The 14,350-nt window shown below is 31.9% G+C and overlaps 2 protein-coding genes across 3 annotated transcripts in view; one reads left to right on the forward strand and one right to left on the reverse strand.

Moving 5' to 3' along the window:
• The window catches only part of LOC145284839 (poly(A) RNA polymerase GLD2-like), a 54,018-nt gene extending 52,795 nt beyond the window's left edge, over positions 1-1,223 (reverse strand). The window contains exon 1 of the mRNA XM_080133819.1: positions 1,086-1,223. The gene's annotated coding sequence lies outside the window, so the exon portion shown is untranslated. The remainder of the gene's footprint in view (positions 1-1,085) is intronic.
• The window catches only part of LOC145284837 (regulator of nonsense transcripts 1-like), a 125,403-nt gene continuing 112,262 nt past the window's right edge, over positions 1,210-14,350 (forward strand). For both annotated transcript variants that reach the window (XM_080133816.1, XM_080133815.1), the window contains exon 1: positions 1,210-1,823. In XM_080133816.1, the coding sequence (XP_079989942.1) occupies positions 1,641-1,823 (183 nt within the window). In that variant the 5' untranslated portion in view covers positions 1,210-1,640. The remainder of the gene's footprint in view (positions 1,824-14,350) is intronic.

The following is a 14,350-nucleotide window of genomic DNA, read 5'->3' on the forward strand; positions in this document are numbered from 1 at the left end:
AGAAATTAAAAATTATGAAAAAAGGGTTTAAAATAAAAAGGCGAAAAAAATGTTAATATGATTAAAATAAAACTTTTCTAGTAGAAGTTGGGGGGGGGGGGGGGCTTAAATAAATATTTTAAAACGAATCAATTAAGCAGTTGGTGTTTATGCATTTACTGTACACCGGTACCGCGCTATTTTTATTAGTATTTTCAAGTTTCACGATACCTTTTATTTATTTTTTAATTAAATTGTTACAAAATATCCTCTCCTCGCCATGTTAAGAATGGCTTTTTAAATAACATTATTTTAACACAATAAAATAAGTACCAAGCAGTTTAATATTAATAATAGTGTAATATTGTAAAAAGGTAGAAAAACCTGTTGCTGAGTTGTGCTTTTTTTCTTTGAAAGTTAAACGTCAGCCATGTTGTCTAACATCTCGTAAAACGTGAATATTTGAGATGAAATGAAGAGCATTTAAAACTACTTTAAAACACAAAAAAAATGAGCCAGGAAGATACAAAAGTAATTTGTATTGCCTATGATAACATTTATTTATTGTATATTTAATTTATTCCCCCTTAGTCGTTTGTGGGACAATCCCCTTAAAACCATAATTACAAACTTTTTAGCTACAGGTAATAGGTCTTAAGTTTATTTCAGAAAAAAAACGTGACCAATTTACTTAGGGGGGGGGGGCAAGTTTTATTTTCGAGTTATTTACCGAAATTATTCTAGCATTTGAAGTGGTTTATTTATTTATCACGAAATAAACGCCTGAACATTATATTACAGATTATAAATTGACAAAATCTATATATATATTTTCAATATTTAATACTGAGAGATGACATTGGCGATTCGTTAAATTATACGGGGGAAACATCTTTAGAATTTAAAATATTGAAACTAAATCTTAAAAAGAAATATACACGCCGCCGAATACCTCGCTACTTTTTTACAATAACAGTTATTTATTTGAACACACAATTTAAACAGCTTACATTAATTTTTGAATTTTTACTATAGCTTAATTAAAATAATAAAAAATTATGTTTTCTTTTGGCTTTTCATGTTTTTTTTTCTTCCTTTTTACTTACATTTCTAATTTCAAGTTTGAGTTTAGTCACAACGGATCCTGCTGCTGTTCGCTGGCCAACCTCGTGGTCAATACCAGCGGAAGTGTGTGTACTACGTCACAGTTTTGTGCGCATCAAAGTTTTCATACGTCATCAAACCGTGAGCATTATGACGTCAACATATGTAGCCATCGAAATGGCGTGTGCAGAAAACACAATCCCGGCTACCAAACGCTAAGAGATTCGTTATCAATTTGGATTCAAATTAAACAGGAAACAAATCTGTAAAGGCCATTTGAGAAAATACAATCCACTGGTGCAGTTCAAATTCATCCGCAGCGACCCCCCCAATCATCTAGTGACATCAAAAACCTTGAACAGCGCTTGTTCTTGTGTTAATACAAATCGTTATATACATACGTATCTAGCTTATATCCCCCTCCCTTTTCCCTCTCTGTTCATTCGTTCTCTTTCTTTACCCTCTCAGTTTATTTTATTGCGTACTCCCCTCCCACTCCATAAATTTCTCTTTCTTTTCGTTCTATGCCTAAGAAGAAGTAAAAACGTTTAATCGCCATGAGTGTTGACACGTACGGACCGAATTCGCAAACTCTGTCTTTCCTAGATACCGAAGAGACTGACCACTTGGGCGCGGACACTCAGGGATCAGACTTTTACTTCACAGACTTCACTTTACCGTCTCAGACGCAGTCACAAACTCAAGCATCGCAGATTGATGGAGGACAGAGCCAAAGCCAGGTAAGTAAAAATAAAAAAGAAAATCTAAAAAATAAGAGATATATATATATAGAGAGAGAGAGAGTGTGTGTGTTGTGTGAGATTTAATACGTAGATTTTAAGAAAACTCAAGTGTGAGAGAGCATATGCTCAGAATAGAGAGGGTGAGTTTAGTAATATAGATATATAAAATAATGTCTAGCCTAAATAATATAACATATATGCGTAGTAAAAAAGTTTTTGCTATATTTTCTGCGTACACTAATAAATATAGACACCATACATATAAATCGCAATGAAAGCAAGCCACAACAAGTTTTTTTTTTCTTATTTACCCCCCCCCTCCATTCAACACGCTTTTTTTTCTTCGTTTTAGATAATTTTCAAAGACTATTATTTTTCTTTTCTTATTTATATGAATTAATTTAGAAGGTCGGAAGTTACGTCGGCCGAAGGGTTGTTAATGTAATAAGCAAGATTAGAAAAGAAATCCAAATTATCAATTTTCAACGAATTAAATATCGAAACTGAATTTAGCTATGCCTTTGAAATATTAAAAATAATGGAAGAAAGCAAAAAAAAAAAAAAAAAAAAAAAAAAGTGGAAAACAAACAACAACAAAAAACATTTTAGATTATTTTAACTGCTACGTTTCGGTCGATATAACCTACGACCTTTATATTACATCAGCCGAAAAGTGAATTTTAACAAATATTGGGATAGTAGTTCGAATAATAAAAATACAAATTATTAGTCCTCGTCTCCAAAATTCTGAATAATCTTTAAAAAAAACTGTTGGCCATCTCCATTTCTTTCCAATGTTCAAAGGTCGAGAACGAATTAAAACAACAAAAAACAATCTGTAGGTTTAAAACAAGATAAAAATTAAGTTTTCAACTACAAAAATAGTTTAAACTAGTTCAAAGTTTTAAATTGCTATTATTTTAGTTTTGTATATAAACGATTTGGCGGACCTGAACGAGCCCCCCCCCCCATCGCGCCGTAAAAATAATTCCTTTTCACATTTTATTTTATTTTTTCTGCGGATTATCGTCGATAACAGAATTAACTTTCATATTAGGAATTTTTAAAAAAGTTTATTTAATGGCTTTTAACCCGGTGGATGGATCACTTTTCAATTATAAGGTTCTATTAAATTGATACCCCACTTTGCGGTTGTTCTTCCTTATAAATGTTAAGTCATTAAATAAACTTTTAAAAAAAAAATGTTTTTTCCTGCTAATATGAAAGTTAAGCCTGTTATCGACGATTATCTGCAGAAAGAAATAAGAAAACGTGAAAAAAAATTATCTTACGGCAGTGGGAAAAGCTCGTTCAGGTCCGCCAACGATTTTATTTAAAAAAAAAAATGGTACTAGTGCAAGTGCACTTATTGATCCGTGCTAAAATAATAATGTTATTTAAAAAGCCGTTCTTAACATAAAGGGGAGGGTGTTTTGTAACTATTCTATACTTTAACCTTGCAATTGAATAAAAAAAAAAAAAAACACGATTTAAAAAATAGCGCGGATCAGTAAGTGCACTAGCACCAAAAAAATAAGAACTTTGGATTTTATTATATTCCTGTTTATTTTTTAAATAGAGGAAAATAAAAAGGTGACTGATGAAATATTTTTTTTGTACAGTAAACCACGCGTGACCCGTTGAGACAGTTAAATGCATGATGTCATAAAAGATCTTTTAGCAACTTTGGAAAAAAATAAACTACATTTTGTGACGTCATCCATTTTCAAGAGGTATATATGGTAAAAACTGGAATCATCTGGCTATATGGACGGATAATTTTTATCCTGTCTATTGAAACAATTTGTAATGAATTAAGTTAATACACTTGGTTATGATAACCAATATATATATATATATATATATATATATATATATATATATATATATATATATATACGACGAGACTAATTTTCGACACCCATGACAAAAAATACAAGTAAAAACTTGTAAAATGAAATTAATTCATCGTAATATTTACTCTGTATTAAAGAGGTGGGAATCAGGGTTTAAATCTCCTATAGACAGTCTTTATTTTGAACTGAATAAAACGGACGAAATTTTATTTGAACGTCACAAAAATAACCAAAACAAAAAAGAGAAATTAACATGCCGTTATATATGTCTTGTAAAACATTAAAAATAGAGGGGGGCTTTGTACAAATATATATTAAAGCATGTAGTGTGGACAGAAACAAGCAAGCGAGATGCAGTTTTGCCGGCCAATTAATCTATAAATAAATCTTTTAAGAAAGGTGAGCTGCTTACCATGTGCGTTGATTCGAATCTAAAAACATTCGTTTATTGTGATCAAGTTAATCCATTTTCTACATTAAAAAAAATATATATTAAATCTTGCGTTTTTTAAGCCTCAATTTCTTTCTCGTTTTTATTCATTTATTTTTTTGTTTACATATTTTTTTTCTTTAAATAAAAACTTTGCCACCAAATGATTGCTTTCGTTATTCCCTCGTGTGATTCGATTAAATTACTTACCCACGATCCATTTTTATTTTAATCGATTTCTAACTTATTTTTTATAAAAATCAGTTCAACCATAATGATAAAATACTTCATTTTGATCTGGAGATAAATCCATTTTTTATCGAATCTGAAACTTTGTTAAAAATAAATCAATGGAACATCGATCATTATTAAAAAGAATATATAGGTAACGTTGCAATGTGAGGTTTTTAGCGACTGCAAGAATTTAATTAATACTTATTTATTTACTAAATTTAATAGAATATGTATTGATTAAAAAAAATGTCATAGCGTAATGGAATGCTAGGATGGACTTTAAAATATGGGATTAAAAATCTACCATAATTCATACATAGATTCGAAAAAGTTGTCAAAAAACAAATATATAACAAATAAATCTTATCAAAAGCAAGATAAGTTACTTTCCTACAAAACTGGATATGTTTTCAGTGTTTTTATTCAATGTAACATGTTTATTCAGCTCGAAAAACATACTGTGTTTACCGATGTATTGGAAAATTCAAAATGGCGCCCGAGTCTCTCTTTAACATGGTAAGTTCGGGAAAAGGTGTTATAAATAATAAAGTAGAGAATATACTATTAAAAAACCACAGAATATATGTCAACCTATGTCACGTAATATATATTGAGCGAGTTTCTAACAGTATTTTTTCTAGTTTTATATTTATAGCACCTTTTCCCAAACTTACCGTGTTAAAGAGAGAATCGGGCGCCATTTTGAATTTTCCAATACATCGGTAAACACAGTATGTTTTTCGAGCTGAATAAACATGTTACATTAAATAAAAACACTGAAAACATATCCAATTAGGTAGAAAAGTAACTTATCTTGCCTTTGATAACATTTATTTGTTATATATTTGTTTTTTGACAACTTTTTCGAATCTGTGTACAGTAATACAAATCCGGAGTTTGGAAGTATTTAAACTGGTTTTAAAATTTAAATTTGATAATTTTTATTTATAGAGAAAATGAAATAAGTTTAGCATAATTAGATTACTAATTATCTTATCAAAATTAGTTTTAACTCTAAAAAATGTGACAAACTGTTATTTAAAGTTAAAACAAAAATTAAAATGTATCCTGGTGTATAGTTTTTAAATAAGATATTTATATTAGCTCTTGTATAACCTTTGATTGAGCACTTTGTTGTTTTTTTCCCTCAACTTGTTATAAATGATTGTGTGGATTTACTTTTCTTATAAATCCCTATAAAGTCGTTTATTTTTATTACTTTGAGGGTACTTAGTGCGTTAGTTTCGGTCATTCGTCGATGACCATTTATATAGTCACGTTTTTGTGGAATCGATATAGACGGTTTTCGAATTTGCAACTATGTTTGTTTCAAAGTCATCACTCCATGCGGCCAAAGTTAGACACAAGGTCGGTTACGTCTAGTAAAAGGTTGTTGCTTTTAAATGACTACACATAAAACCTGTGCACTCCTTCGCCTTTAGTAGTTGTCCGGTTTAGTGCATAAAGCATTGTCTAGCTTCATCTTGCTGCAAACAATTTGTTCTTCGTTTCGTAGAAGATACCAAACGATGCCATAATGATATAACTTTATAGTGTATTACATTTTCTCGCATGATCTCGTATTTTTATCGTCTGTATATGTAACAGTAAAGGAAAACTGAAACGATTTTTTTGTAAGAATCCTGGTTATAAAAAAATGTAAACATGGCTGTATGTATTTCTCTCACACGGCGAGAGAGGTGATATACTTAGGACTGGAAAAGTTGGATTGAAAAACCAGCTCCCCGGAGCTAAGAGGATTTACTCTAGTCAGTACTCATGAACCTTTTAGCCTCGTTTTGGTGTTGGAAAATTGTAATATTAAATTTTTTTTAATTCCTGGGCAATCTCGTCGGTATTCTCTTGTAGGGGCGCCTCAGGCAATTAGTAATAAATTAAAGCCTGAGAGGGTGGACTTCTTAGATCTTCACAGGGCCAGCAACATATCACAATCAACAAGCAAAGGGCCATTTCGGAAATGGAAGATAGTCTACTGATTTTGGTGCATAGAGGACTGGGAAAGATGATTATATATCTTGAACTAGCGGGGAGACCCGATGTTGCCCGGGATTGAATGATCAACGAATATTTCGTTTCACACACTCTTATAATGAAGACATATTCTTTTTCTGTCTTTGTACACACGAAACATATCCGTATTCTTGTGTATGTATTGATCGCAGCTTGAGCTTCTAATTTTTTTTATTTTAAACGAATAGCATTTTGGTAATTTAAAAAAAAATCTTTCCCATGAATCAGCAGTGCTGTGGCTGTGCTGTTCATGAATGCATTTAATATATATATATATATATATATATATATATATATATATATATATATATATATATATATATATATATACGGCCACGTGCTGTTGAACAGCACGTGGCCGTATACATTTTTTTGTTTTAAAAATGCATTTAGAAAAATCAATTATATAAAGCACTAAAGCAGATGACTTCAGCACAAATACTTGGCCATCGTTAATACTACCACCAGGTGTTACTACAGAATTTGAACCTAACCAAACCGACTTTTGCTGAACTTAAACTCAGGTTGGCGTTAAAAAGATGGGTACTTGTACAGTTTAATCAATACATTAAAAAATGAAAATATCGGGAAAAAAAAGGTTATATTATACGTATCCGTTTTGGACTGAAGATCTCCGGAAAAAAAATTTCACTTAATTTGATCGAGTAGTTTTTTTTTTAATATACATTTTTATGAGAGCGCGTTGAAGTCGGCCATTATGGAATGTTTTGAACACTCCACGGGGAGATAACTCAATTTAAAGCGCCGACACTCCCTCCCAATCATTAATACTAGCCTTTCTTCCTAAAAATCGAACCTTTTGCTCGGTATCATAACAAATGGTTAAAAAAAAAAACTAAAAAAAAAAACTACTTTATGAAATTAAGTGAAATTTTGTTTTCGAAGAACTTCGTTCCATAATGGATACGTACAATATAACCTTTTTTTCGATATCTTCATTTTTTAATGTATTGATTAAACTGTACAGGTACGAAAAGATGGAGCTGCTAGAGGAGAATTTCAAATTGCTAACGTGTGGCATATCTAGCCTTTTTAATTCCCTTAATCGACTCTGCTCCGCTTTGTCCTGGGAGTTTTTATTTTTATTCGCATTTATTTTAATAGGAATGGAGATTAAATTTAACTTTTGATTGTTAAATTAATTTACCCAAATCATAAGATTAAGATATTTTAATCTTTCTATAAAATTATTTAAGATATTTATGGAGAAAAGGTACCATGCTATTTTTTTATATAGTATTTTCAAGTTATTTTATTACATTTTCACCCCAAACAAGGCACATTGCCACTTCGGTGTAGGGGGCTACTATCAGGGGCAGCAACTACTGGGGCACTATGTTGGGATTTGGGCAGCAAGATATCGGTTCACGTTACACTTGAACTTCTGCATGTCAGTACAGTTAGGGAAGCAGGGACCTGAAATTGAATTCCAGAGTCTAGCAGCGGTTCTAGGGAAGAAACTACTGGAGTAGAAAGATCTTTTCCATCTAGGGATCTCTACTGTGTGGAGGTGGGATTTAGCTGCCTGTGGGGTTGGTTGAGGATATCTACGTCGTGGGGGCACAAGTGTCTGCAGTTTGTCAGAGCATTCACCATTAAAATACTTGTAGAACAGGCAGAGGATGCAACGTTTCGTCGATGGGACAGAGGCTGAAGCTTAGATGCCAGTTCAGGGCCTATCAGATTTGCGACTCTTAACTTTTTACGTTATCTTTTGTTAAAATGTTAAGTGAGTACAGAATAATTACAAAATGACCTCACCATGTTGAGAATGGCATTCATTCTAAAGGTGGAGTCCAAAAATTCAGTACTCAAAAGTTAAGAGGCTGGAAGTGGACTTTGTTGACCTAAATATGGAACGGGAATCACTAATCATGAAACGAAATACGAAACCATATGAAACCACTTCGTTTTTTATAATGAAACAATAAAAAATAAACTTTTATTTTTTACATTTCTATAAATATTTTTTATTTAAAATATAATCATGTGGAAATATTCAAAAAAATAATTTAAACTTTCATAGTTTACATTTATATAATTTTCTAAATATTTATTTCATTTAATCATTTCAAGAAACATTTTTATACAAATGTTCAAAGTAAGTTTTTTGTGATAACGCAAGAAGTCTTAATAAAAAAAACTTTCATATATTATTTATGACAAATTTGCGATAAAACTTGCGAAAGATATAAATTAATATCTTTCTATATAGTTTCGTATTTCGTTGCATTTTTAGTGACTTCCGTTCCATATTTAGGTAAACCGAGCCCATTTCCGGCGTTTTAACTTTGAGTACTGTTTAAACTAACCTATTATAAATAACGTTATTTCAGCACGGTATCTTCTCTGCATAAATACTTTAATATAAATACTTTTTGTACTCTTAATGCATGAGGATTTGCTAAACATTTCAAAGCCAATTTGAATTTTCGACACTTAAAATATTTTAAAATTTCGAAGGGTCACAAAATAATTTATTTTTAATACTTATGCAGATTGCAGAACACGAACCATGCTGACATAAGTAAACTTACAATTTAGAAACCCATTCTTAACATGAAGGGAGGGCGTTATATTCTGTACTTTCACCTTATAATTTAATAAACCAGATACCGTAAAAATGGAATTCAACTTGTAAATCCTATCTAACAAAAAAATTTAGCACGATTCATATTTTGCAAATTTTTAATTCAGCTGTTAACAAAAGATTAAAATTGGTGATTTATTTATTTATTTTTTTAAGAAACCGAAATGCATTATGGTGTATTTAGATTTTCTGGTTTTATTGGTACTTCCGTAATTCACGGACTGTGCTGAAATAACGTTATTTAGAAAACCGTTCTTAACATGAGGGAGTTGCTAACTATTCTGTGCTTTTACCTAACAATGTAATAAACAAGATGTAAAAATTGAATTGGACTTGAGAATCCTATATATAAAAAAAAAGGCAGAAGTAACACAATTTTTAAATAGTTTAAAAAACTGTTTTGCGCCATTGCATTTTTTTTTAATATAAATATCCATATAATAGTAAATAAAGTAATGTGTATGTCCCGTAGAGAGAATACATTTCTTGTACATTTAACACATGTATGAAATAAGGATGCTAAATGCAGAGAGTGCCGCCTGCCGCGCTATTTTTTTTTAAATCGTATTTCCACGTTCAATTAAAATTTTTATTATTATTATTATTATTATTATTCAATTGTAAGGTTAAAGTACAGAATAGGTACAAAACACCCCTCATGTTAAGAATGGCTTTTAAATAATAACGTTATTATTTCAGCACGGAACTCTGCATGAGTACCGAAATAAGTTAACAACTTGGGGATTGTCAAGGTTGTATAGATAATGTCGTTATGAGATTCTACTTCGTTCGGAGTTTAGTAAACTTAGAATTTAATATTTGGCAGAAACAAACAAACAAACAGTGATTTTATTTATTCAATTCCCCCCCCCCTTTTTTTTCCTTTTAATGAAAAAAAAAAAAAATGATTACCCTCGTTTTAAGCTGATTAACAATCACAACGAGGGCGTGTTTTAAAGGATGTCAAAAAGCAAAACAATTCCTGTGCTTTTTGTTTTTTCCAATTCAACGAAACGAAATAGTTTCGTTTCGGCTCGAAATCTTTTAAACAGAATTCGATTTTTCTTTTCACTCCCCTATTTTAAATGGAATCTCTAATTAGTTGTGCGTAGTTGCAATTGAATCGTTGTAATAATGTGGGTGTTTTATTATTGTTCGTATTCGATGTTTTTCTTGGAAAAAAAGGGCAATACTCGTGTCCGCCTGATCCTCTCCACCACAATATGTCGTCATCGTTTGTTGTACGAGAGTGAGAGAAAGACACTTTGTCTCGTGTTATTTCCTTTTCAATTCTTTCTCGCAAAAAATAAACAGTTGATTTGTTAAAGGAACGAAAAAAATTATTAAATAAAAACTCTCATGAACAACACGAGCAACAATAAAATCGTCCTCTCCACTTCCCCTTCTCTCTCGAAAAACAATTGTGCGCGTGCGCGCACACACACACACATATCGTTTCTAAAATTAATTACGTATTCTATCCTTAAAATTAAGGTCTCTGTAAGCTGTGTAAAGAAATGTTATAAATCTTGATACACGATATATTAAATCGACAGCAGTTTTGAAATGATCGGATATGTATAAGATTTAGCTACAATTAATTGATTAGTTTTGGACATTTTTAAATTTGGTAGAAATTAGTATTGCATTAATTCAAATATTTTTCTATAGAAAATTTGCACCTGGCATCGATAAAAAAAATGTGACCTTTTCCGTTGTTTTATTTTATAATTTATAAACAAATATTAACAGGAGATTTACTCACGGTCTCTATAGAGCACGTGCACAGGCGTGGCCGCGTGGGGTGGGGCGCGTGGCCTTCATAAAGCCACGACACAGAATACCTTACGGATTCCAAGAAACGTCGGATGTGCCCTGTGTGGAAGTTTATATATATATATATATATATATATATATATATATATATATATATATATATATATATATATATATATATATTTATTTTATTTATTTATTTATTTTTTTTTTGATAAATAATTTTCTACTTTATCGATTTTCGCAATTTTTGGATATAATCTTAAAAATACGAGGAATACATAGATACCATTGTTTTTATGTGAAATTTAGTATTACGATTTCCGAAATTTGCCCCCAATTGTGTAGAAGCGCCCCCCTCCCCAATTATAGTTTTTCAATATTATAGTTTTATCATGTTTTAATGAGGAAGAGCTTCAAAATCCACGAGAGATAACTGTGATCGATCATTTTGTTAATTCGCTATTTCAAAATGCAAAATGTTGAATCGTCATTGTTGATGTTTTTTTTTTTTTTTTGTAAAAAGTAGATTTAGCATATTTTCTACTGTGTCGTTTGTAGTAATTTTTAGAATTTATATTAATTTTGACATAGCACGTGTGTAATGTTTTCACCTGAAATGCGTTTATTTACAAAACCCACTGTTCAACACAAGCACCAAAATCGTTGTTTGAAATAGAATTACCAATGTATTGAATTTTGAATGAACTCGGTTGACTATTAATAACACTAAGGCGCCAATAAGAATTTTGCTTGCCAATCAATAACTATCCCATCTGCGATGTATTTGAACTGCTTAATTCTTGCATGTGTGTGTGGATGAGAAGATAATATTTAAAATGTATTAAATTTATAATTGAGGAATACAGTTAATGATTGCATGATATGTTTTTGAATTTGTGAGATGGAGGGTTGGCATTTGATTATTGTTCTCAATTTGAATGTTATTCTTGCGTTTCAACCAATATAACTTCCAACCTTTAAGTGTATTTTGTTGAACTAAGGGAGCCTGCACAAAAATTTGAACGGAACCCTTTATGGGCATTGTGGGTGCAGATGACTCCCGAGAATGAAGGCCCTGTCGGTGGGGCATTAGAATACACCGACTGCCCCCCTGCAGAGGGTAAAAATCCCTCAATGGGGGTCCTGGATATGACCTTAAACTATATCCAGTGGTGAGGCCCCAGCTTGTGGGCTTTGGGGAGTGTGGAGCCACCCTTTAATTACCATTGCTCCCAGGTCCACTCTGACCCGGAGTGGTAGTACCTGTTAGGGTCCCAACTATAGGTTAAATAGAAAATGACTTGAAAACAACAAATATATTCTATTAAAAATTTTTTCTTCAAAATCTTTGGCTTCGGCATTAAATAACCCGAAAAGGGTTGATATGCCGTAAAACAAAAACCAACCAACCAACCAACCCGAGAATGAAAAGTCCTCGGGTAGTAGTTGAGGTTTTTTGGAAGCATAAGTTGAATACAGAAAAATAAAAAAACATTTAAAAAATGTCAAATTTTGGGTGTTTTTAGGGATCAAAGACCTAAATTCTGTATTTTGTTCCCAAAGGCACAAATTCCTTAACTAAAAATGATCCACTCATTCACAATGCTTGAGGGTTTGTTAGAAGCATATGAGAGGAGTTGAATCCCAAAACATACATAATGATTGGATATAATATTCACAAAAAACAAAGACAATGAAAGACACATTTTTTTAAATATTATCTTCTGCATACCATAAACATTCTAAGAATCGCATGTTTTAAATAAAAATGGTTCAGGGTTTGTTGAAAGTGTAATGTGAATACAGAATGAGGATGTATATTACAGTGTATTTGTCAAAGATATCTTCAACAAGAGAAACAAAATTTATTTGGTAGGTTGAAAAGCCTTGCATGAGGTCTAATAGTGTGATCATTTGCACCACATTCAGTGCAATACTTATTAGCATGCCATTGATTGTGTTAAATGTTAAGCCATTATGTTGAATGAAGATGGCAGTAGTAAATCAAATTAGCAAAGAATCAATGCAGTCATGATCTTGAGTGTTGAGTAATTCTTTGAGTAATACATTAGATCGAAGAATCAATGCAGTCACAATCAGCAGTAGTTCGGTTGTTCAAGATGGAGGTTGACAGCGAACTCACTTGAATCCAAAATTCAATACTTTTATGGGGTCGGTGGCTTCTCATTGGTTGATTGTCCTAACCGTAGTTATTAGATTGTCCATAGCATTGGGGTCATACCTTCATTAGTAGTCAAAAACATTTTAACAGATTGAATTGCTTCATAATGCCAGGATCAAAACATTCTAACAGGCTACACATATCAGTTACCTGTTCAATTGATGATACTTTTTCTGGAAAGGAATTGCAAATAATTGTTTTTATTGTTGAACTCCAAACATTCTTCTGACAAGCTTTCTAATCCAGTCATTATTCATAGCCATCAACTCAACTGAATGTTGAATTATTTCATGAAAAGTATGATTCTGCATCACCCATTTAAAATGATCACATACGTTCCTAATTGTACTTTGGCAAAGTATTTTCATTTTATGGTTAACTTGTCTTGAGGAAGATATGGCACTAAGGATTGTTTGGTGCAAAAGCAACAAATTATCCCTGTTTTTACATAGAAGTCAGTTCTTGTTTGCAATTAGAGAAAAAAACGTTTTCCTTGGCGGCTATTCGTTGATGTCCCACATTTGCCACCAGTAGTATTACATCTATCCAGATAGACCAGTCTTCTCATAAATTTTGTCAAGGACTTTTTCTCTGGAGGTACGAATTGGCTCCTCTAATGGCCCTGACTTCTCAATCCGTTGTTGGTAATCTATATGGCAACAATACATAATTTTGAGGAACCTTGTAATATCATTGATGTAGACATGGATTAAGGCGATACTCTTCTGGTTTGATACAGAAATTGGTTTAGCTGTAACACCTTGCATAGTCTGAGAGTCACCACTTTTAGTAGGAACCACACCATCATCGTCAATAGACTTTCCACAACTTCAGAGTGTCCTCAACACATCAGTTGAACCTGAATTTATTTCTGATGGCAGACAGATTTGTCCAATCTGTCTGCTTGCTAACACAAAGAATACAATCACATCTAGTTTTGGCACCTGCTTCTTAACCTTTAAATCTTTCATGATGCCATGAATTGTTATCTTTGTTTTATTGCCAACTTGTGCACACAGACCTTCAACTTCCAACTCCGCATGACTCTTATCAGTTGTGGTGATGAGAAGGTCTTCGTTTCTTTCTGCCTAACAATAAAGGGAAGACACAATGTTGTACATGACTTGGTAACGTGATTTTCCCACAAAGTAACTGTTGATCCATTTTGGTATCTTTTTAGTAACTTTAATGATGTGATGCCCACTGAAATATATTCTTTTTAGCATCAATCATGCACTTCAATTTCCACACAAGTTGTTTGGCATTGTCATCATCATCCTTGAAGACCATTTCAAAATCTGTCTCCATTTCTAAATTACCATTGGATGTCAATTGCTTTAAAGTTGATTTTAAGTCATTTTAACAAGATCTTTGTATTGTAACTCTCTTGCCATCACAAAT

The sequence above is a fragment of the Euprymna scolopes genome, chromosome 9 (assembly GCF_053919585.1).
Source record: "Euprymna scolopes isolate OS-2025 chromosome 9, ASM5391958v1, whole genome shotgun sequence".
Lineage (NCBI taxonomy): Eukaryota > Metazoa > Mollusca > Cephalopoda > Sepiida > Sepiolidae > Euprymna > Euprymna scolopes.